The sequence below is a fragment of the Ostrea edulis genome, chromosome 4 (assembly GCF_947568905.1).
Source record: "Ostrea edulis chromosome 4, xbOstEdul1.1, whole genome shotgun sequence".
NCBI lineage: Eukaryota > Metazoa > Mollusca > Bivalvia > Ostreida > Ostreidae > Ostrea > Ostrea edulis.
Genome location: NC_079167.1, coordinates 46,125,750 through 46,150,897, shown reverse-complemented (window position 1 = coordinate 46,150,897; position 25,148 = coordinate 46,125,750). Strand labels below are relative to the sequence as shown.

Genomic DNA, 25,148 nt, shown 5'->3' with positions numbered 1-25,148 from the left:
CAGTCATATATATCTCAACAGGCTCTACAGCATGTTCACAGCTGCATTATCAATACGTCATCAATACATGTGCCCTCTGAATATGTCATTTCTGGTTTCTTTTAATCTCAAAATATCATGTCTAGCATGTCTAAGGTCAACCAAAACACCTAGTTCTATTACACTTTCACCTGATATGTGACGGCTTTCCAACATCACCACTCCCTTTTTTAGTGCGAAACCATTTCCTGAATCTCTAACACTAACGGCGGCAGATTTGAAATATTTTTTTCTAAATTTGGGTGTTGTTAAGTTTGGGGATAAAACTGAAGAAATTTGAAGATGAAAAGTGTCTGGGAAAAGCAAGTAAAAGGTGGAAAGCCCTCTAATTGTTCACGAACAATTAGGATAACTAGTCTTTTTCTCCTTTTTCTCTTTTTCTTTTTCTCCGGTACTTTTTTCTCCGGGAGTGTTCTCAGAAACTACAAAAGGGATCGATATGAAACTTTCCAGGATGATAGTATAGCGTTTGTAGATGTGCAGAACGATAATCATTTTTTCTGCACGTGCATGCACGCGCACGCACGTACATTGCAATTTTGGTACAAAATTTACGAAATCGGAATTCACAAGGGATCGATATAAAACCTTAATAGGATGATAGTATATCATTTGTAGATGTGAAAAATGATATTCATTTTGTCTGCACGCGCGTGCACGTACATAACAATTTTCGTACACTAACTTTGTAATCAGTCTAACTTTTTTGTTGTTCATTGAAATGGTTTGATATTCATATCATAGGTAGGTATTGAGATCCTCAACTGATCTGCATGGTCAAAATTACCAATCTGCACTTCATTTTGATTGGATAATACTAAAACGTCTTCAACTCTCTTATGAATGAAGCGAATGAGTTGATATTCACAGCATAGGTAGATGATATATCTATCTATATATTGGGGTAATAAAAAATGCAAACACACACGCGCATGCATGCATCATCTTTCAAAACTTAATTTTTTGAAGGACAATAACGTTTTTGTTTTTTATCAAATTCTTTTGATTTTGAGGTTCTAGGTGTGTCTTGGTACTCCTTCCAAATTGCTCTGGTTAAAACTACTGCTCAACACGTGCATGCACATGTGCTGAATTCTGATTGGACGATTTTAAAATCACTATGACTTCCTTATATTTGATGGAAACGTTATGAAATTCATACTGTGGGTATATGATACAAAGGCCTGTTGAATGATATCACCTAAAGTGCAGAATCATACTCGCGTGCGCGTGTATGAACGTGCATTACTTTCTCTCATTTCTTGGTACTGAAATGACCATATTAAACGCACTACGTGTAATTAAAGGCTAAAATAAAATGAGTTTTTGCTATAGGTTTACAATGACATCACTTTTTAATTGGGGGAGGTTTGGGGAACATGTAACGGTCCCCGTTACAATTACACCTGTAGAACTAGTTATTATTATTTTCCTTGGTAATTGCCTCGATTTTCTTAGCCATTTCTCGATCGATTTTGATGATATTTTCAGAAAAGATGTCGTTTGGTAACGAAACTTTGCATGCTAAATTGTGGGCGAAATGTCACTTCCGGTCGGGAGTTATCTCCCTTTTAGTGAGATTTTGTGGATGTCCGCCTTGCCATCATTCTAAATGTTTTAAAGGCCTTCGATTTGACCGAAAGTGATTCGCCTAAACGTTCGCCTGGACCTGAAAAATTGGATGAGAAAATTTTTCGTTCATCTCTGTGATTTTTTTTATATTTGATGTAGATTATCTCTTTCGTATGCAATGTTTTGTTAAGACATATATAACAAAAAGAATGCACATTTCCAAGATCTGTCTGTTCATATGAAGAACAAGAGGCCCATGGGCCACATTGCTCACCTGAGTCACCTTGGCTCATATTTAAAGATTTTTCCTATATATTCGCATGTAAAACTTTGATCCCTTTTGCGATTCCAACCTACTCCCGGGGGCCATGTTTTTTTTCAAAATTGAATCTGGACTAGGTCAGGAAGCTTTCATGTGAATGTAAATTTTTCTGACCCAGTGATTTTTCAGAAGAAGATTTTAATGATTTTCCCTACATATTTGTATGTAAAAATTGATCCCCTATTGTCGCCCCATCCTACCCCCGGGGACCATGATTTTTACAAACTTGAATCTGCACTATGTCAGGAAGATTTCATTGTAAATTTCCATTTTCCTGGCCCAGTAGTTTTTGAGAAGAATATTTTTAAAGATTTTCCCTATATACATGTATTTGTATGTAAAACTTTGACCCCCTATTGTGGCCCCATCCTACCCCCGGGAACCATGATTTTAACAAACATAAATCTGAAATATGTTAGAAAACTTTCATGTAAATCTCAGCTTTTCTGGCTCAGTGGTTCTTGAGAAGATTTTTAAACATTTTCCCTATATATTTGTATGTAAAACTTTGATTCCCTATTGTGGCCCCATCATACCCCCTTTAAATAAGGGGTCAAGAAGAGTCTAAGGTCTTTTAAGTATATCTCCTGAGCTATTTATATTTTGTTATAAGTCAGACAAGCGAAACTGTTCATCTTAACGATCATCATGTAAAGATATCATTATGTAGGTTATATATTACGTAATTAGGGATCTGAGGGGCCAAAACCATAAAAAAAATTTATCATTTATATCTTGAAAAGGACAAATATTTTGTAAAGCATTATTCAACAAAGTTGATCATAATGACGTTCTTATCAAGTTGCACTGTTCATGTTTTCGCTAAATGCTCCCATTAGGGAGTTACATGTACAGGGTCGACCCCTATCAAATACTTATTCAAACAACCCGAAAATGGTAAAGAATTTCCGAATACCTATTGATCACGATTCGTGTTTAACAACTACACAGACCGAACACCAGGCTGTGTCACGAAAATGATATACAGTTTTAGGTTGGAAAGCCTAGGAGAGAGAAGAAAAGGAAAAAGGCTTTGTGTGCTGTACAAAATAAAGAACGGATTAATTAATATAGACTGCCAACATTATATGAAATCCAGTGACAGCAGAACAAGAGGGAAAGATAGGCTATTTCAGGAAAGTCCAATCTATGGAAATGCCTTCTTCCCAAAAACCACCAGGGACTGGAAACTCCTACCAGCGGAAACAACATAGGCAAGGACAGTAGAGGGCTTCAGGGGTGCTCTTACTGAAAACAACTAAACCAGCATCCATATATATTATATAGTTTTAATCTATAGTAGTCAGAAGAAGACTGCTGTGTTGCCCGACATTGCGCAAAGTTTTCGCGGATCCACATACTGTACATTCAATCGTGAATCCGGTTCCTAAATTGGGAAAAGAAGATGGTAGGGTACATTAGATCTATTTTTTTTTTTTTTTTTTTTTTTTTTTTTTTTTTTTTTTTATACAAACAATGGAATCATTTACTTTAATGTTGACGGATTTATCAACTGCTTTGAATACACAGTCGAAGGAAACTACACACACGTGAAAGAGAGTTAATTTGTTTGTGTATCGCCATGTTTGTCTAAATGTGTATCGATCTCGGAATGCAGACGATCGATTCATATTGAATGACAAATATTCTTCAGTCATTTAGAAATGTTTTATAACACATATAAATTTTTTGGATTATAAAATTGAATTATCAGTTACCGATTTCATTGTTGCATTAGCAAAACACTTATAGTGCAAGTGAGATGTGTATCAATTTCTTTATAATCAGTTACTACGTATGAAGGTATATCGTAGAATATTGACTATGGCATTCCTTCGATCTCTGCAATAACCGCGGTAGAATTTGCTTCTATTCCAGGAAACAACAACGAATGACACCACTGTGCATATAATCATCATAGTAAGTCACGCAGATAAAAATACAATGTAAATAGTTTACCGATCAGACCAGTTACCATTTTTTATAACTGTAAGAGGTACATAATGTACTACGGTCATCGGCTTGTGCACAGTGAAAATGAAATTTCGTGGGAGGTTAGTGAAAGAATGTCGCCGGATGCTACTACTCCATATTGTCATAACAAGTGTTATGTGCATAAGGTCAATATTGTTACATGTATCTGTAGAATAACAACTTGGAGGCGGATTTATCTCCGCAGATTTTCTTTGTTTGGCTATAAGATTATTTTTATATATGTTATGTATATGTTTTAAATCAGTTCCAGTGATACTCGTCTTCTCAGAAATTCTCTTAAAATATCACAACTAATGCGTCGACCAAAGGTTATTTCAATATGTGTAATTATTTTTCATTAATGCTATTACATCAATGGTGTGTTCTGCATGGGTTATCGATCAGACAGTACATTATTAAGTCGTATTCATTTCCCGGGTAAAGAACTCTTTGACACTGTTCTGGTCCCGCGTTTCTGTTTTTAAAAGTCAATAACCCAATAAGTATTGAAAAAGTTGTAATGGAGTGTATTTTCCCCCTCCTTAGCGGATAAGGTTTATCAGTGGTAAATTACATCGTCCGTTTCCAGCTTGACAGGAAAGGTTATATTTGATAGGCGACTGATCTTATTCTGGGTGTAAAAGATACGCTGTCTTAGCTGCAGCTTGGAATATCATAACGGGACTGAAATTTCAAAATCCAACTCCCGTCTGCTTAAACACAGAGATCGATGACTTCAGACTTCCTACAAATGCTGTTTGACAAGTAGAATAAAATTTCTTAATTACGCATTCTATAATTGTCTCATACAAACTGTTCTAACATTTCTCTTTGGGCATATTTTTGTGAATTTCAGGGATCTAATAACTATTAACAAATCATTTGATATAGTGCAATTGACATGATATCGATCGATATTTTTTTGGTATTCCATTTAAATATTTCGTTATAACATGGATTTCTAGGTTTTCCTTGCATTAAAATCTGTCTTTCTTCTACCTATAGATTCAAATTATAGCGAAATAGCACCAATCGATCTTATTCGTATTTAATTGATGCAAAACCGCTGTTCAGTTTAAACAATTATCGATATTTTCCCCTTTGTGATATTTAAAAATATAACTTTAAAGATAAGTCAGTCTGCATTATCTATCATCCTTTTTAAAGGACTTCGTTTGAGAGAGAAAATATCATAGCTGAATTAGCCATTTATGACATTAGCAGAAGCTGGAAAACGCTTAGACGTGGTAGGGAACAGCTGGAAGTGATCGATCGGGGGCGGCGAGCGGCAGTTTCTGATCGATGTCGGATTCTGAACCGAGTTAGACCGTTCTCTGTCACATTGTTTAAAAGGATCACGGACCGCAGTATTGGTGGAAGGATAATTGCCTTATTGAATTTTTTGTAAACTGAATGCACACCTTACGGTTAGGTATCGATTGTTGAAAACGGTTCAAAAGCATCATCTACAACTGATCAATGGAGATATTTTATGCTATTAACATACTGGCGACCTAATGAGAATTAATTAACCTGACTTTTAACAGAAAAAAGTTTCAAAAGTATTTAGTTATTGGTTGATAACGATTTGTCATCCAGTAGACGCTTTTGAAAACCTGTTTACTTGCGTGGTGTAGGTACAAAATTGTCATTAGTTGAAAATTGAAAGACAATGGCAGGTATCGTATAATTAGAGTGACGCGTTGTGTGTGTGTGTGTGTGTGTGTGTGTGTGATCAAAACAGATACAGAGCCAATAAGAATTTTATAGAAGCACTGAAAAGGCCATGACACTGTTCCAGTACACTTAGAAATTGTTTATTCTCAATTTAGTCTGTTAGTGTATCAATTCTGTTAACGGTGTAGATTATTTATATTATATCTGTCGTTTTTTCGCAGTGTGTAGTATGTGATGATATTTGTTTATATATGTCTCTTGGTAAAGACCACCGAAAAATTGAGGTATTTCAGTGCTTCTACACACACACACACACACACACACACACACAGACAGACAGATATATATATATATATATATATATATATATATATATATATATATATATATATAGATGTATATATATATATATATATATATATATATATAGATGTATATATATATATATATATATATATATACATGTATATATATATATATATATATATATATATATATATATATATATACATGTATATATATAGAGAGAGAGAGAGAGAGAGAGAGAGAGAGAGAGAGAGAGATGTATACACATATATAACACCCTTATTATCAGCTTTAGGTGATGGCAGCATCTGTTGTTTGTTTCTTCTCGGTATAATCAATAAGAAATTATGATCACAGCAATTCATTGTTCGCCAGTATGAACCAAAATAGAATACTTTTATCTAATATTTTAGTCAATAATCGTTTTAAAGTATGTTTGTAATTAAAAGTCATTGCAAATAGTTGGAATAATGATCTATTTGTACAGGTAAATGCTTTAAGAGACTAAATCCCCACACATGTAGTGCAGATAAAATACTTTTAATATGTCTTAAAAATAAACCATTGCCTTTAGCGGTTTGCTAAATATCCAGCACAGTATCACAACAATACATAATGTAGTAAGAGGGATTACACACTTCTGCAAAAGGTGCAAGTCAAGTGGAAATAATTCTAATCTGATATTCTTCTTGTTCTTTTAGAAGTAAAAAAACCTGTTACTAAAACTGCCAAAAGAAACGATTTATTGAAATAAGTTCAGAATTTATGTCACCCTCCGTGTTAAAGTTAGCGGGTATGATCAGTCTGATGCTCACGCTGTGACTAATCGGATCACACTGGCGCCAGTACCGGAGAGATTTCTAACCACCGTTGGCGTGTTTTGTTTTCTTTAAATGGGCATGAGTAAGTAAGAAAGTACCATAATGCTAAATGAAATAAGCAAAAAAAAAAAACAACAAAGGTCTTAAGATACGTTTTTTTCCCATTCGTCGATGCATGAATGCTGAGAGGCGCGGTCTAAAATATTCGGTTTAACTTTTTTTGTAAAAAGAAAATGAAATAATAATAAAAAAAAAAAAGAAAAGAAATATATTTCGTAACACACAGAGGCACGCACACACATATCAGCCATTCGCCAAAAATGGTTCCAATTTTATAAAAGGAAATGGTCAAAAATCGACCTCGATATAGCTCAAAATTAACGCAAGATATCGAAAGTTTTACCTTCTGTCAACTTAAATTCAAAATATGACCCACGGGAAACTTCCGGATAAGAAGATATTTTGCTTCGAATTTGTCTGCTGAAAACATGTTACGGACGTCAGCAATCTGATTAAAACCAGATCCTGAGATCCGCTCACTTAGATCTAAGTGAGCGGATCTCAGGATCTGGTTTTAATCAGATTGCGGACGTCAGATGACCGTCTACTTGCATTTCTACTAACCATATTGAATACAACACAGATACCAATGTCACTATTCTTATCCATTCAAGCGACATTTGATTCCCAAATGAGAAAGAAATTTGACTGATTAATAGTCACGATTAATATTTATATTCGGAAATTTCAGAAAATGCACTTTTCAATTCACAGTAAACAAATAATGGACAGCAAACAACCCGTAATTTTATTAAGATATAAAAACAGAATTTTACCTACAGTTCGAAAACAGGAATTACATTATTTCGTTACTTGTTATTCTTCGGTTTCCTTTTCTCTATCATTTTTCTATATTATTATTTTTTTCTTACTCGATTACTCAAAAATACATGGACCGATTTTCATCAAATTTTCAGGGAAGTTAGATATTGATCTAGTTTGAAGAAAAAATTCAGTTTGACTCCGGTACGAGATATCGCCGACTTTCGATTTTTCAGAGGGTCTCGTTGTACGGAGCTTTTCTTCGAAACCATTCTAGATGGAAGACTGAAATTTTCAGCGATTGTAGACGAGGTGTATCTATGCTCATGTTATGAATTTCATTGATTTTGGTCAAAGAGCCTCGACGCTCGCCTAGGTCTGAAAATTTAGTTTTTAAAAGTGCTCCATTTTTTCACACGTTTTAAATTACATGTATAACTCTTTACTCGTAAATATTTTGTAAAGACATATAGAAAAAAGTTATAGAGTTTAGTGAGATCTTTAGAACAATATCCCAACATAGGCCCGCGGGCTTCATGGTTCGCCTGAACCGTCCAATTTGTGTTACAATCAATACATATAACAAGATATATTTAATGATGTCAGGAAAAAAGGCCTGCAGGAATCATGGCTCGCCTGAACAATCGAATTTGTGTCGTAGTTAATAACATTAATGACTTTTTTCTCGAGAAAATTTCGACAAAACATATTGAACAAAAGTTGTTCAGTTTCGCAACCTTTAGCTATCGATATTAAAAAAAAGGTCTGCGAGTCTCATGGCTCGCCTGAACAGTCTGATTATTGTCGCAAACAATAACTTTTTTCTCGAGAAACTTTTGAAAAAGACATGTAGAACAAAAGTTCTGTTTCGCAAGATCTTTCGAACGATATCAAGAAAAAGGCCCCCGGGTCCGAAACTTTGCCTGAACAATCCAATTTATGTCGCATTCAATAACTTTTATCTCGAGAAACTTATGATATTGAATATTGATTAGAAGTTGCTCAGCTCAGCAAGATCTATGTAATGATATAAAGAAACAGGCCTGCGAGCCTCCCGGCTTGCTTGAACAATTGAATAAGAAAATTGATAAAATATATCTCTTGTGTGTTTATCGCTCTATTTTTAAGATCTTAAAGCTGACATGAATTAATAAATATAGTATAATTCTATATGTCCGCCATATTTCTTTGCTAATCCGCCATATTAGTTGGAATTTCTATTGTTATATGTATCGGGGTTCGCATGGTATATAAGGGGACGAGCTTTGCTTCGCTTCACTTCACATCAGTGTCTTCGATTTACCTGTGCGGGTAACTTCGACAGGTAACACGTACATCTCCGATACCAATTTATAGGACATCAAGAAGAAATGAAATCACGTTTTGGAACACCAAGCAGTGCTCAAAATTATAATAAACATATCGTACAGTAGTAAATCATTCTAAATATATATATTTGGATAAATATATATAGAATGCCTTTTCTTTTCGTGAACGTGCCTACATTTGCAGTAAATATGTCAAAACTATACAAAAATGCGGAGAAATATTTCATCTTTTATTTATTGATAAAATGGAATAAGCAAAGAGTATACAATCTATACCATTCACAATTACTTCAAGTAAAAGGCAAAGACATAAATACTACTGTACTTATAAAAATGGCATGTATGCTCGCCATGTAAACGCATCGAATGCGGACGACTATTTACCTGGGCCTACTCGTAATATCTGTAAAGGATCGCAGATGTACGTGTACACTTGTCGAAAATACTCTAAGTAGTAGTAAAACTCCCTTTATTTGCATAATCCATGAAACAAAACGATAAACTCCATTTGCATTCCAACAGTAAACAACATTGTCCATTGTACAGACTGCGACACACTTAACCCGTGCCGATCAGCTATCTTCAATCAGGGGAAGTATCAGAGTATAATATTTACCCTGTATTTGTGCATGAATCCTTATACCATATGATTTACTGGTCAGAGTATTGCAGATATATAAATCAGGAAATCGTTTAGAACATAAATTTGCATATACAACACTGTACGAGTGTATGGGATGAGAGAGAGAGAGAGAGAGAGAGAGAGAGAGAGAGAGAGAGAGAGAGAGAGAGAGAACAACGAGAGAGATAACGACGAGAGAGAGAGAGAGAGAGAGAGAGAGAGAGAGAGAGAGAACCGATGATCTTGTAATAATCGTGCTCTTATTAAGACAAATGATATCGTTAATTCAATAAAAAGAGAACAGTACTAGTAACTCAATATTGCTCTCATTAATTGATAATGCAGATTTATTTGATTCATTTAAAGCACGTATTAATTAAAAATTAAACATATTTTTAAATAATGTTATTTTCAATTACTTCATTTTATGCTAATTTGGCGCTCAATAGATCTTATATATCTATGCCATTTTGCGTTATTACATTCTGCGTCTAACTCGACGCAAATTGTACTAATGCAAAATGTAATAATCGAGTTTATCATATTATGCGTCGTTATCAAACATCAAGGGGAGAGGACAAGAGTGTCTGTCACCCACCTTTAATAACAATATCCATTTTTTGTTAGTTTGTAATGGAAATTAAAGATACATTGAGTGACAACCCCTCCCCCACTTACCCCAGCTTGAAAGTTCTGATATAATAGTAGAAGACACACATTACCACCAATTAAGAAAATTAAGATATGAGGCACTCATAGTAGAGGACTCTAACCACCCCATCCGACCCCCAAGGATTGAAGAAAATGAAGTGTAGGGGAAATTATTGAGGTAGTCAAAGTAAAAGACTCTTTAACCCTTCACCCCACATTAGGACTTTGAACATCGGACAAAACATCTTGGTTTGTTTGGGTGTTTTGTTTTATTTTATTGCTGTTTTCGTGCATCTTTTTTAATTATTATTTTGAATGGCAAGAAATTTTGAAGAATCCAATTTTCCATTTTTCCCCTGTTGTGCCCCCCCCCCCCCCCCCCCCCCCCCCCCCCCCCAATGAAAAATGACGATACATGTCTGGTTATTACATGTACATTTTGTTTTGCAACACATGCATGTATACTAATTGTATGGTGCATGTAGAATTGCACCCTTTACCAAGTTGTCCTTCATTTACACAGTGTAAGGAACGGTAAACCAAAATCACAAAACAAAATGCATAAAGACCAAGATATTTTCAAGCGTAGGAACTTCATTCATGAATACATAAATACATGTATTCAGAAAAATCGCATGCATGCATTGCAGGACTATAGCATTTGTGTGTTTTAACGTTTCTGTAACATGCCATAATGATTACTTTGAGGCCTGAGTGTAATTTATTCATAAATATTTTCATTTCGTAGATCTGGCGCAATGGCCATACCGCTGTACGTAGAAATTTCAAATTCAAATGTATTCGATAAGATGTTAGTATGCATAAGTCAGTAAAATTCGTGTTGAGCTTTTATTTGATATGATACAATGTCAATATACTGTAATGCATTAATAGGATATGCAGAAGGCAAGAGTATAAACATTTTCTTTTTTCATTATCAGTATCAGTATCTATATGATCACGAAAAAACATTATATAATTTATATCCGGATTCATTTATACCGATTTAGATATCGTTAAAAACAAAGCTGCATAGTTTGGGAGAGGGGTTTCTAATGAGTCTGATGAAATTAAAAGAAGGAACTCAACATTTACATTCAAACTAGATATACTTCAACATGAATTCATTTCTGCTCTGACTGAAAGCATGATTCTAAATTCGGGAACGAATCTTGCATACAAAATAATTAATAGGGGAACACATAAATTCGAGCTCCTTTGGAATTTAATGAAATGTAGATATGCACATTTCTTTCAACACGAATTGATATGTTGTTTCAGGCACGAAAACAGGGGGTTGGGGTGGGCAGGAAGGCTGGTCTGCTTTCCCCACTTTTTTTGACAATTTACTTTTTTCCCGTTATTCTAACATACAAAGTCAGTATTTTCTACATGCACAGTTCAAACTAACATTTTGTTTTTAAATTTGTAATGAATTCAATTATAAGCATCAACTCCTGTAAGTTTCCAACATATTGTCAATCACAAATTTTTAAATAGCTGGAAATTTTTAATGCTTGAAAGCTTACATTTATATAAGTGATCAATTTTCTTTCCTTCTGTGAAATGATATATTATAAATCGAAGTAGAACGGTCGCTCTCTCTCTCTCTCTCTCTCTCTCTCTCAATGAATATGGACATACAGAGACCGTAAATAATTATGTGGTTCCAAAAGAGACAACAAAACTATATTTTCGTTTATAAATTTCCTTTCATATGTGTCTTTGTGTAATGAACTGTTTATTATGGATTGCAAATGTAATACACGCATTTGCACACAGATGTATATTTTCGATCATTATTCCCTTATTTGTATATCCAAGTTTGTATATGATCATCGAGAAATTTTGAATTGTGCACGCAATATATCCAACCAGATATTAGATTCCCCATTTCTATAAACTGCAAAACCTCGACCAGACAAGCATTCAATACAGGAAAAATTTTCGACTCTGACATCTCCCCTGATTGAAGACACACTGTTTAGCACGGGTGAAGTGTGTCGCAGTCTGTATAATGGAATGAGAACGTGTTGTAAAGTTCTAACGAGATACAAATGGAGTTTATCATTTTGTTTCGTGGATTTATCAGAATAAAGAGAATCTAATATTTTTGGTAAGTGCACATCTCCGATACCTGTTGAATAGACGCCCGTATTTGATACTTTTTTTGGCGATTATACCTTGTGCATTGCATATTATGCATATGGCATGCACCTTTATTTTGCAAGAATTGATATAAATAATATATTTTATGCTCTTTGCCTATTCCATTCTATCAGTATGTAATTGGCAAATGATTTATCCGCATTTATTTTATTAGAAAATGCAAATACTTGCATGCACTTACAAGTATGCAAGAAAAGCTTTGTTTTTTTTTTTTTGTTTTTTTTTTGCATTTTTGTCTTAACTTACCTAAACTTCCAGAATGTTGCATTAGTATACAATCAATATTTTGTAATTTTGAGCAAAGCATAATGTTTTAAAATGTTATTTTATTTGTTTCTCATTCCCTATATATTACTATCGGAGATGTGCACTGGTCGAGTCCACCTAGAAAAATCACTCAGGTGTGACAATCACATTTGGGGTATATACGGGTAGAGTAAATTAGGCTACCTGAAAGAAATATGGCGGATAAGATGAGAAAGGTATACGTATTTATTAATTCATGTCAGCTTTAAGTGATTATTCCTTTCATGGTATAGTTGTTCTTCACTAACTGAATTATCCCTATCAAGATCTTATCTCCTCAGAAATCGGACGGAAGACCTACTAGTTGCTCGCAACGAGATGGTGTCTAGTTAAGGTCTTCCGTCTTCAACAGAACACCTTCGGTTTGTTTTCTCTATTATTATTCTTTTTCTATATTATGTTATGGGTCAGAACAATCCCTTAATATAGCGCAGCAGAATTGACTACAAAAGGCAATTAAACAATTGATAATATTTATTTACAATCAATAACTGAAAGAAAATTGTAACAATAGCAAAATACTGACTTACAGTAGTTGAATAATAAATCCGAACAGAATCTACACACATATAAATAATAATTCCAAAATCGTAGTTCCCAGTATAATAAAATCCAAAAGCATATAAAGTGTCTATGGAGAGCTTCTCTAATCATCAGAATTTCAGTGAATGAATTTTCTGGCACAATCTTGAAAGACAATGATGCAACATCACGTCATCTTTCTACTAAAAATAACAATCTCGGTCACAGGTGTCAATGAAATAAACATCACTTCTCTAGAGCAATCTAGGTCAATTTAGTGCAAATAGTAATATACACAACACCCCTTTAAAAAGAATGACCATGAAAACTCAAATATACATTATACATCACTCAAAGCAACAACAAAATAACAAAACATACTCAAGACACTCTTGATAGGGCATCTGCTATAACATTGTCCTTGCCTTTGATATCTTTGATATCAATATCATACTCTTGCAATAATAAACTGCATCTTGTGAGTCTTTGATTCTTGTTTGAAATTTTATGCAAAAAGGTGAGATGGTTGTGATCAGTAAAAACAAGAATTGGATGTACAGTAACATTCAAATAAACATCAAAATATTGCAAAGCTAACAACAAAGCAAGACACTCTTTTTTATTGGTTGAATACTTTTGTTGATATATTGTAAGTTTCTTAGAAAAATATGTAACAACTCTATCTACATTGTCACTATGTCCTTGAAACAAAGCAGCACCAATTCCTACATCACTAGCATCTACAGTAAGCTTAAATTGCTTTAAAAAATCAGGAGCTCAAAGAACTGGTCTACTCATGAGAACGGATTTAATTTTACGAATTGATTCGTCGCAATCCTTTGTCCATACAAATTTATCCCTCGTTTGCAATAGGTTGGTAAGTAGACCAACCGTTGAAAAAAAAATTCGGACAAAATTTTCTGTAAAAAGCTCTCATGCCCAAAAATCTCACTACCTCTTTCTTGTTTGTAGGAATCGGGAACTTTTCAGTAGCCTCCACTTTAGCCATAATAGGTATTACATAATTCTGACCTACTTTATGACCTAAATACTCTACAGTACACTTGAAAGTAACTCTTTGTAAGGTTCACTGTTAAATATGCTTTTGCCAGAATGTCGAAGAATACACGTATAATTTGAAAATGTTCCTCCCATGTGTTACTGTACAGGTATCACACCGGTAATTATTTTCACTATATATTACTATAGAGGAAAAAAATTCATTAAAAATCAGTTTACAGAATTGATGCCGAATAACGCAGTCAGAAATGTTCTATGTTACCTATCTCGTCTGCCGACACCAGAAAAACAGCACCCTACGCGGCATTTTCGAAAATAAATTACCCGTAAACAAGACTACCCTCAAATCCACGTGTTTTTCACATGTGTGTAAACAGCCGGAGTACACCTCAGGAAGTAACCTCAGATACCAACAGCAAATAGTTCCTTTGTATACACTTGGTTATTTCTACAAAGTACACAAAATTTCATAATCAGGGGTGCAAAAATTAAGAGAAAAGAAGAAGAGGAAATGAGAAAAATCGCGCAAGGAAAAAAATATTTCTTTAAATATATGGAACTACAATTGACTAAGTTCATTTTGATTGGGCAATTACCGGTGTGATACCTACATGATAGCACTATCAATGTAGGATTCACATCCTTGAAAGTCATGTAGAAGGGAATGGATCATCCGCTGAAAGGTCGCTGGAACATTTTTCATACCAGTTGGCATCACTTTGTATTGAAAGAGGCCAACGAGAGTCACAAATGCAGGGATTTCTCTGGCTCTTTCAGTCAATGGCACTTGCCAGTAACCTTTCAACAGGTTAAATTTACTGACACATTTGGCATTTTCATTTTTTTCAATACAGTCATCAATTCTAGGAACCGGATAAGAATCTGTTTTCGTGACAGAATTCACTTTTCTGAAGTCAGTACATAATCGGTAGGTATCATCAGGTTTCGGTACTAAGATGCAAAGTGAGCTCCAATCACTTTTACTTGAGTCGATAATGTCATTGTCCAGCATGTCCAGCACTTCTGTTCTTAAGTACTGCAATTTTAACGGATTTAAACGATAAGGATGCTCCTTGATGGGCAAAGCGTCACCAACTATAACATCATGACAAGCGGCATTGATCTTTTGTGTAACGTCCGAGAAGATTGGAGGATAATTAGCCATAAGACGTTGAACTTGTTCTCTTTGGTGAATATTCAAATGTCCAAGTTTGGTATCGAGATTGGCAAGATTTCAGAGTTCTTTAAACAGCCATTCTGGTTGAAGTCTTTTTCACAAGTTTCTACATTAATTTCATTCTCAGTACAATTTTGGCTAAAGTGAAAACTGATTTTTACAGAATTTCGGTCACATCTATCTTTCAACATGTTAATGTGACAAACTCGTTTTTCTTTACTCTGGCCAAGTGTCTTAACTACATAGTTCACATCACTAAGCTTGCTTTCAATTTCATAAGGACCATAATATCTTATCACCATATCACCTGGTTTAAAAACTCTGTTCCTAGCATCTTTGTCATACCAAACTTTCATTTTGGCTTGAGAACTCTTGAGATTTTCTTGTGCTAATTTACAAGCATTATGAAGTCTCTCTTTGAAATTAGACACATATTCCAAAAGATTAAGAGCACTAGTTTCAGTCATTTTTCTTTCAACAATTTCAAAGGAACTCTAACTGTATGACCAAACACTAATTCAAAGGGACTCAATCCTAGAGACTTTTGAACTGCTTCTGTTGCAGTAAATAAAACCAAGGTGAACCCTTTTATCCCAGTCTTTATCATACTGATAACATCATAGTTTTAAGGGTTTGATGGAAGCGTTCAAGTGCCCCCTGAGACTCGGGATGATAAGCAGTAGACTTATATTATCTAACACCTAACTCGATCATGCTTGACTTGCTGAAACAACCCTGACACAAAATTTGAACCTTGGTCTGACTGAATAGCCCTAGGCGCTCCTACAAAGGCTTTCCTGTCATTTCTAAATGCTGTACAAGCATGTAGCTGTGGTTTGTCAAGGTCATTTTTTCCTCTTAAGCTTAAAAGCATTCACTAATCAGATTACCTTTTTTCTTACAATAAGTGCAAGTAGGAAGTGGTTCTACACCAGAGGAACCTTCAGAACGTCATGACCTTGGATTGGACGTAGAACCACTGTGAGGTGGTGACTGGGAACTAGATTAAAACTCTGAAGCACTCTTTATATCTGAGTCTAGATTTTTTATGAACTACTAGCTTGAGATTTTCCTACAAAATTCTTCTTATGAGAGAGAGTATAAGTATCTTAAATAACTGCGGCTTCCTCAAGAGTTCTCACATTCCTATCTTCTAAATGTGTTCTCAAATCTTGATGAACACCCTTTAAACTCTTCTACTAAGATGAGTTGACAAAAGTTGTTGAAATTATCGTTAATTTTATTAAATCTCAACCATTGATCAAATAACTCTTCTTTTTCTCTCAAATATAAAAACTTACCGACCAATTAGCTTGACTAATACAGATTAGAAGATTATCGTCTTTGTCTTAGAACCGCCGCGGTGGCCTAGAGGTTAGAGCGTTCGCCCCGCATGCGGAAGGCCCGGGCTTCGAATCCCGGCCGCGACACACCCAAGTCGTTAAGACAGGTAGGGACAGTTCCATCGCTAAACGCTCGGCATCAGATGTGAATGTCACGGGTCCTCGGAGATGACCTTAAAAACGAATGACCCGTGTCATAGTAGGTGTGGCACGCTACAGAACCCTCACTGCTCAATGACCGTAAGCGCCGAGCATAGGCCTAAATTTGAAGCCCTTCACCGGTCTTGGTGATGTCTCCATATGAGTGAAAAATTCTCGAGTGAGACGTTAAGCAAGATACAATCAATCAATCTTTATCTTAGGAAAACGAGTACAAAACGTATCAAACAACTTTTAAAATCAGTCACGATGAAACCGCTTATGTAAAGGGGAGATATATAGGAACAAACGCAAGAACAATTTTAGAGATTTTTGTGAAACCAATAATCAAGAAGGAATACTGGTATTCTTAGATTTCCAAAAAGCATTCGATTCAGTAGAGTGGAATTTCATATTTGACGTCCTAAAAAATGGATAAAACTTTTGTATAAGAATCCTTTAATTCGAATAAAAATAATGGTTGGATTTCAGAATCCTGTGAGATGCAAAGAGGAATTCGATAGGGGTGTCCAAAATCAGCTTTTCTATTCTTACAGTGTATTTGTTGTTGAAATTTAAAAAAAAAATCTCTCGTGATGATATTAAAGGATTAAAAAAAGCCCACATGAAAATGAAATAAAAATATTGCAACACGCGGATGACGCGACGTTACCTGTAGCTGATGCAGGGTCTTTCAAAAAATGTATTGAGTTAATAAGTATTTTCTGCACTAAATCTGGTATGAAACTAAATATTGAAAAAAACTGTTGGAATTTTACTTGGACCTTTGAAATATCGACATCAGTATTTAGAAAATATCGAAATGACTAATAAAGAAGTAAAGTATTTGGGGATACACTTAGGACACGACCATGCTAAATGTTATAAACTTAACTGGGACGAAAAGATTGAAAAACTCACTAAGACACTAAATACACGGAAATCTAGAAAACTAACTCTTTTTGGAAAATGCACAGTCATAAATACATTAGCACTGTCAAAACTATTATACAGTGCAAGTATTCTTGAGGATACAAATAAAAATACTATAAAACAAATCAATAAATCTATCTTCAATTTCCTCTGGAATAAAAGATAAAGAAAAAAGGAAAACTCCTTATTGGACAAATAGAAAAGGGGGAATGGGAGTTGTAGATATTGAAAGTAAATTTCAAGCCTGAAAAGTCATGTGGATCAAACATATATTTCGTTCAAATACATCACAAAACGACTTGGTTATTCTTTTCTAAGAAAATATAACATTAACCCAAACTATATCCTGAGTCTAAGCACAAAGAATAAACAAGAAGTCAATAAACTGTTGACAAATATTCCTACATTCTATTGTGAAGTGATCAGCTATTTTAATAAATGCAAAACTTTACAAAATATCACACTTATATCGACCAATGAAATTTTGTCTCAACCAATTGGATTCAAAGTAAAATATTACATGTAAAGGACCTTTTTGATGAAAACGGAAAATTAAAAGAACTAAAACCTTTCAATCAAATCTTAAAAGTGAAAGCCAACTGGCTATGTGAATACACAATTCGGGGGAGGGGGGGGGGTCAGAAAAATTGAAACACAATTTAATTTTCCCTGCCAAAAATCCATATATATTAACATGAAGGATGTCGTAAAAGTACATTTAAGAAATAACACAACTGTACGAATCAAACAATTAAAAAGTCAAGAAATCTATAGTATTATTTTGTCCATGAAATTTGTTTTGCCAATATGTGAAAACAAATGGTCTAGAGAATTAAACTGTAATTTTAAGAATTTAGAAATTCAATCTATATTTCTAAATTAAGAAATATTTTAAACAAATCAGTAGCAGATATCAATTGCAAATTATTACATAACTTGACACACTGTAATTTGTCACTGAGCAAGTGGCAAAAGGAACAATCCAGTTTTTGCCAAACCGGGAATTTTCCCTAATCAGAGCTCGGTGCCAGCACTCGTGACCTTCATCCATATTTATACTCTTATTGCGTATTTGCCATTTAAATACCTCTAGGATTCCCCAGTACTAAGGGCAAGCCTAACACATTTTATGTGTCAATACACTATACATGTAGTATAAACATTAGTTTTGAAATCGTGAAAATTAGATTTAATTTTTCTTCTGCTGAGTATCAGAAACAATGTATATGGTTACATGTTACGAGTGTATAAAATACTTAATATTCTATACTACATGTACTAGAGTCTAAAAGCTATTATACTCTACGTATTATTTTCTACAGCCAACAGTTAGCAAATGTACGCGACTCTAACTACAAACAAAATATGGGAAGTTTAATATGCATTAATAAAGTTCAACAAAAGTATATGTACATGCACACGAAAACATTAATTCACCATAGCAATATGCTACTGGAATACATAACATCTTATCCACTCAAACTGTTTAACGGTTATTTACTTTGTTTGACCTTACAGTTTTTCTTTCAGAGATTTGCAAAGTTCAAAACGATTTTTCGTGAAAGACGCCATATTATGCCTTTGTCAACACCTTTCCCTCAGAAAAACATACAAGTTTTAGTTAGCAACCTTGACTATTAAAACACAGGTATTGTATGCTGTATTCGGTGTGTTTACAGCGAATCCCATTCACAAAGAATATCCACTCAAACTGTTTAACGGTTATTTTTCTTCTTTGGCCTCAAGGTTTTTCTTTCAGACCTTTGCCAAGTTCACAACGGTTTTTCGTGAAAGACACCATATCTTGCCTTTGTCAACACCTTTCCCTCAGAAAAAAACATACAAGTTCTCTTTAGCAACCTTGGCTATTAAAACACAGGTATTGTATGCTGTATTCGGCGTGATTACAGCGAATCCCATTAACAAATCAAAGTACTGAGAGTACTGAAAAGCGTTAAGCAGACTTCATGAATTCTGTATGTAATGTTAAAGCTGTATGACCCGATGTTCATGTATTAATTAAAGAATCCACCTAATGGATAAACTCCAAAAAAAACCAAAAACTGGCAGTAATAACAGTATCTGACTCATTGCAGTGAATGAAAGACACAAGCAACGTTTTACAATTTATTGATATAACAGCAATGGTACATTCGGGATATACTAAAAATGGACAATATCGGCCGCATGTGAAACATTTTGTGGGGTAACTGGGGAGTCGGCCAGTGAGCCAGTTTAACTTAACTTGTAAGGGGTACACTGGGGGGCCCGAGTAAAACATTCAGTGCCCAGACCTGAACGGACGCCAGCGTTCTAAGGAGGTAAGCGAGACCCGCCCTTCTCACCCTGTCTCCTGCAGTGCTACCTGGTATGTACATTATCATGTTGGACATAAGCCCTTAACATGCATCAGACTGTAGCATCCCCTCACTGAAGTGAGGTGGATGTGGCCCCAACCGTCCCCGGTGGTGGCCCCACTATTAATTGACTTGTTTGGACTTTTACAACTTATAGTACTGTAAATTGCCCCCCTGCTTTAGAAGCAGGTGGGGGAAACAACCAGGTTTTGGAGCTGAAACAGTCATCACATACCATTACCGACTCCCCAGTTCGGCCACAGACATTGGAACAATGTCCCCCACAAAAACATGTAGCATGAACCAAAAACTGAGTGAAACAACATACAATAAGAATTACATGGATAAGAATAAGTCATGACCAAACCACAGTACTTGAACCTAGAGTTGCGTAAATTACAGAATGCACACATGATAAACAGCACCAAGCATGAAATGTTAAATCACTTGTGTGGGGGGTAAGAAACGCCTTGACGTTTGAAAAAATATTCCAAGGCTGCTTGAATATTGTTGAGAAATAATTGATTTCCCAAATCCGACAGGTGAGTGCCATCTGTTCGGAACAACTCAATCTCAGTAGCCTTAATGACATGGTCGTGTCCAATGTACAGACCTCTTACCTGGTTAGCCATGAATTTTTTCATGCAGCTATTAATTCTTATCCTTTTTTTGTTAATTTTGGGACCAGCATCAAGTGGGGCAAAATGCCAATATCTTCGAGGTAGGATAGCTGACCAGATAAGGGTTGTATTTGGCCAGAGCGCATTGAATCGTAACAAGGTACATTGTGCATCTTCTTTAAATGTTTTTGATGTGGCATGCTCAGTGGTTAAATCATTGGATCCTAAGTGAATGAGTAAAAATTCAGGGGGTTTATGATTGTGCTCCAGTAATAAATCGTTGAGGTTGTCCTCCAACTGGTCCCATCTGAGCCCTCTGAAACCTTTCCAGGTGATGTTGGCCTGCAAGTTGAGGTTGCACCCTCCTGGTCTGTCTTGTGCTGCAATGCCAGCCCAATATGGGATCGATGACCCAACAATCCAAATAGTTTTACCTGTAATACTTGTCTTCTATTACTTTAGAGTAGCAATGAGTATAACTGAAATACCTCAGTGCTATGCATGAATTGAGTGTGTGTGTGTGGAGAATAAACTAATGAGGTCGAATGTATGCTAAGAAAGCGTTGGACTTCCACCTACCCTGTTGCTGGATGTAAGTATGTGAATATCCCCGATTTGCTAATTCAGTTGCCATGCCAATACGGAAACTGTGTGACCTGAAATGACCAGATTGTTGAAGGAATGACAGAGCCCTTTGAAGGACTGCCTGGAACTGAAAACGTGTCATAGGAGTGCCATCCGCATGAACGAGCAATGTATTAGAATGGGGGGGCCTAAGCTGTAAATATGCCTTAATTGGTAGTGTTGGACAGAAATTGGTGTGCGGAAATTTGGTAATTTGACAAACTAGGGGTTTGCCGGTTTGGTTAGTCTTGGACCTATGTAAAATTATTGACACTTGACCTAGCTGGTTTTGAGAAACTTGTGAACTCAGCAATGACAAAACTTCACTGACTCTGAGCAAACCGTAAAATGCCAATGAAAAGGCTGCTGAAAAAAGACATGATTCAAAAGGCGAGCGACATACTGATGTTAAGGCATGAATGATTTTAACAAATAATTGGTATGATATAGGAAGTCTGATATCTTGGTTGACGCCTACAGATCGCTTGACACCTTCCAGGGCTTTTGTGATAATGAATGATTTGGTAGTATCTTGGAAACCCTGAATTTTATGTTGATAAGCAATTGCACTCAAGTGCAAACAAATGGTCCTATATGTAAGCTGATTTAGTGACAAGTAAGCAATGTAATGCAGCAGCTGATCGACAGGGACAGGCCATGTGCTAGTGAAACCATACAGTAAAGTGAACTGTTTAAACTTGGTTAAAGCTGTATTGTATGCCAAGTGAGTGTTGTGAGCCAGTGACCTGTCAAGAAGTCTAGATGTTTCCTGCTCTATAAGTCCCATATGTGGGCTGGTAGTGGTGTAGGCCACTGGTCTGCCTCTGGTGCAAGTCTTTGAAAACGGGCCCACTGCGAACGAGACAATGCATCCGCAATGTGATTGGCCTTAGTGTTGATGTAAGTGGCTTTTAGCTGAATATTGTATTGTAGTAATAGTAGCACTAAATGTCTGATTACACCCATGACTCTGTGGGATTTAGAAGTAAAGGTATTGAGTACCTGTACTACAGCAGAATTGTCAATGTGAAAAAGAAGTTGAGAATTTTGGAACCGATGGCACCACAAAGTGATGGCTACTGAAACTGGAAAGAGTTCCAGAAATGTCATGTCCCTGGTGATACCCAATTCAAACCAGGCGGGTGGCCAGGAACCATGGGCCCACCTACCCCCGAAATAGATACCGAAACCACCATGGTTGCCTCCAGCGCTATCTGTGAAAAGCTGAATGGTTTGACTATCTAGAAAGGGGCGGTTGATAACCGAGACACCATTAAAAGACTGAAGAAAAACTTGCCAAATACGAAGATCTTGCTTAATGTTGTGATTGAGCTTAACTCTATGATGAGGTTTAGTAATGCCAATTGTAGCATTGATGAGGCGTCGACAAAAGGCGCGTCCTGGGGATACCACCCTACAGGCAAAATTTAGTGAACCAATTAATGATTGAAGGTCCCATAAGCTGACTTTTCGGGCAGCCAGAAAAGAATTAATAACTTGCCTTAAGTGATTTAACTTATCGAATGGTAGGGTCATGGTCATGCTCTGGGTATCAATTTGAATACCTAGAAATACGAGAGATGTAGTTGGTTCAACGGTTTTCTCTTCTGCAATTGGTACCCCTAGATCCTGACAGAGAAACTTAAATTTGTCTACTGTGTGTTGACAGACTGGGGAAGATTTACGACTGCAAAATAGAAAATCGTCTAAATAATGCAGGATAAATTCATTGCCTGTGTGCTGTTGAATAAGCCAGTGTAAAAAGGTAGCAAATTTCTCCCACAAGGCACAGCTAATAGAAGAGCCAAAAGGGACTATTTTGTCAAAAATAGAAATGACCTTGGAACTTAAAACCAAGGAGGTCGAAATCAGCAGGGGATATTGGTAAAAGACGAATGTCAGACTTGGCCAGAAGGGCGCCTGGCCCTAGCTTAGCAATCATGACTTCTGCCTCATCTAAGGTTGAATAATTAACAGAACAGGCTGTGGAATCGATAAAAAAAATTAACTGAATTGTCTTGAGGATATGAGAGATGATGTATGAGCCTCATATCTCCATCCTTTTTGGGGACTAAACCCAGTGGGGAGACCTTGAGATTTATAAAAGGGGGTTGGGAAAAAGGCCCAGCCACCCGGTTAAGCAACAACTCTTTGTTGATTTTTGTGCATGCTACTGATAGGTTAGAATGAAGACTTGAGAGGTTTTTACTTAATCTCGCCCCCCTCGGACCCAAGTACTGAAGTCTAAAACCAAAAGTAAAACCGTGTAAGAGAAATTTTGCATGTTGGTAGCCTTGCAGGTGCTTTTTGAGGGGCTGCAGTAGAATAGGACTGTGCCCCAAAGAATGCAGGGTTTTAATTCCTGCAGTTGACTCTAGGGTGTTTCCCTCTGCACTGACTGCATGAATGACTGTAGCGGCATCTAGGGAAGAAATTACAGGATTTACCAGAGTTGTACGAATTACAAAATTTTATTTGGTTTTGTGATGCATGGCCTACCGACGTAGTATTAAAGGAGTTGGTTGATGCCTGAGGTTTAAACTTGGCCTGGGCCGACTGTTGGGTAGTGAAATTTGATTGGTTTATGTACATCAACCAAAATTCGCTGTGAATTTCTCCCCAAGACATAGCAGGGTTGGAGGCTTTACGGAGCCGGAATTGCTCGTCATACTTGTGCCAATTTGGTGAACGATTAGCTGCAAGCCTAATGTTTCGCATGTACTTGAGCATTTCTTGAGTCGTTTGGCTGTGTTGAAGAACGATGCTCATGTAAATCATGAAAGCTGATGTCCACTTTTCTATGGTCAAGAAGGAGTTTAGTTGGCGCTTGACTACGCATAGCTTGCCATTGACAAGTTGTAAATCCCCATGGGACTCAAACTGCTCCAATTCCGTAGCCGATTTGAGTAGGACAGACAGATCAATAAAAAAAAACTCCCATATTTTTTGCTTGAATTTAAGCGGGACATGACTACCGATATCATCGCATGTCGATGTGATTTGACAAGGTAAGGGTAAATAGGCCACTTGGCCCAACAAAAAATTGCAAGACTCACCCGGGTTATCCGGTGTATTATCCATTGGAAATTGAGGGGCCTCCTCAGGGGGCTGTGACTGCCCCTCTGCCGGGGCTTGTCGATCCTTCCTAGATGTGGCGGTGTGAGGTGGGCTTCGTTCCCGGAGTTGAACTGGTGTCCGGCGGTTACGTTTTTCCCCGATCCCCCTGGCCGGGGATCTCTGGGTCGCCGCTCGTTTTCTTGGTGGCATTCCGAATACAGGAAAAATGTCAAGATTGAATCCAAAAGGGGGAGAGAAAAATTCGGCCACGTGCTTCGTTTCCGTCTCAAGATAAGAACCACGTTGCTGCTTCGGTTGGAAAAAATGTAATGAATGGGTCCGATCACAGGGAGTACCGAGTGTGATGTAGTGCATACAAATTAACTTGTACCAAGTAGCCACTAAAGTCACGTAGACCCGATGTACAGGGTGTATCAAAATTAATACGGACTATTTGATATAAACTCAAATAATCTCGATTATTTTTGTACATAGTTACTTTAAAGCAGATTAATTACTTTATAAAGTTATTAACTTTCCCTTAATTACATGCTTGAAAACATCTGCATCTAAAAGAAAACAGTGAGAATATTATTTAGAAAGTAAATATAGCGTGGTACATATATAAATCGTCCGGAAAACCTCGGGCCTTTTGCCCAAAACACGGTGTTTTCGGTGAAAGGCTCGAGGTGTTCCAGATAACGCATAAATTATACAGTGTAAAACGTCTATAAATAGACACACGCGC

At 36.2% G+C, this 25,148-nt stretch overlaps 1 protein-coding gene and 1 non-coding gene across 2 annotated transcripts; one reads left to right on the top strand and one right to left on the bottom strand.

Annotated features, from left to right (window-relative positions):
* Positions 1-13,790: 13,790 nt before the first annotated feature.
* On the bottom strand, positions 13,791-24,875 carry LOC130054170 (uncharacterized). The gene is made up of 2 exons (XM_056162775.1): positions 24,400-24,875; positions 13,791-14,599 (listed from the first exon to the last, which is right to left on the bottom strand). Exons 1-2 carry the CDS (start codon positions 24,773-24,775, stop codon positions 14,541-14,543), a joined length of 435 nt encoding a protein of 144 aa, XP_056018750.1. The 5' UTR covers positions 24,776-24,875; the 3' UTR covers positions 13,791-14,540.
* On the top strand, positions 16,686-16,758 carry Trnaa-cgc (transfer RNA alanine (anticodon CGC)). Its single transcript has one exon. It is a non-coding gene; the product is annotated as a tRNA-Ala (tRNA).
* Positions 24,876-25,148: the final 273 nt, after the last annotated feature.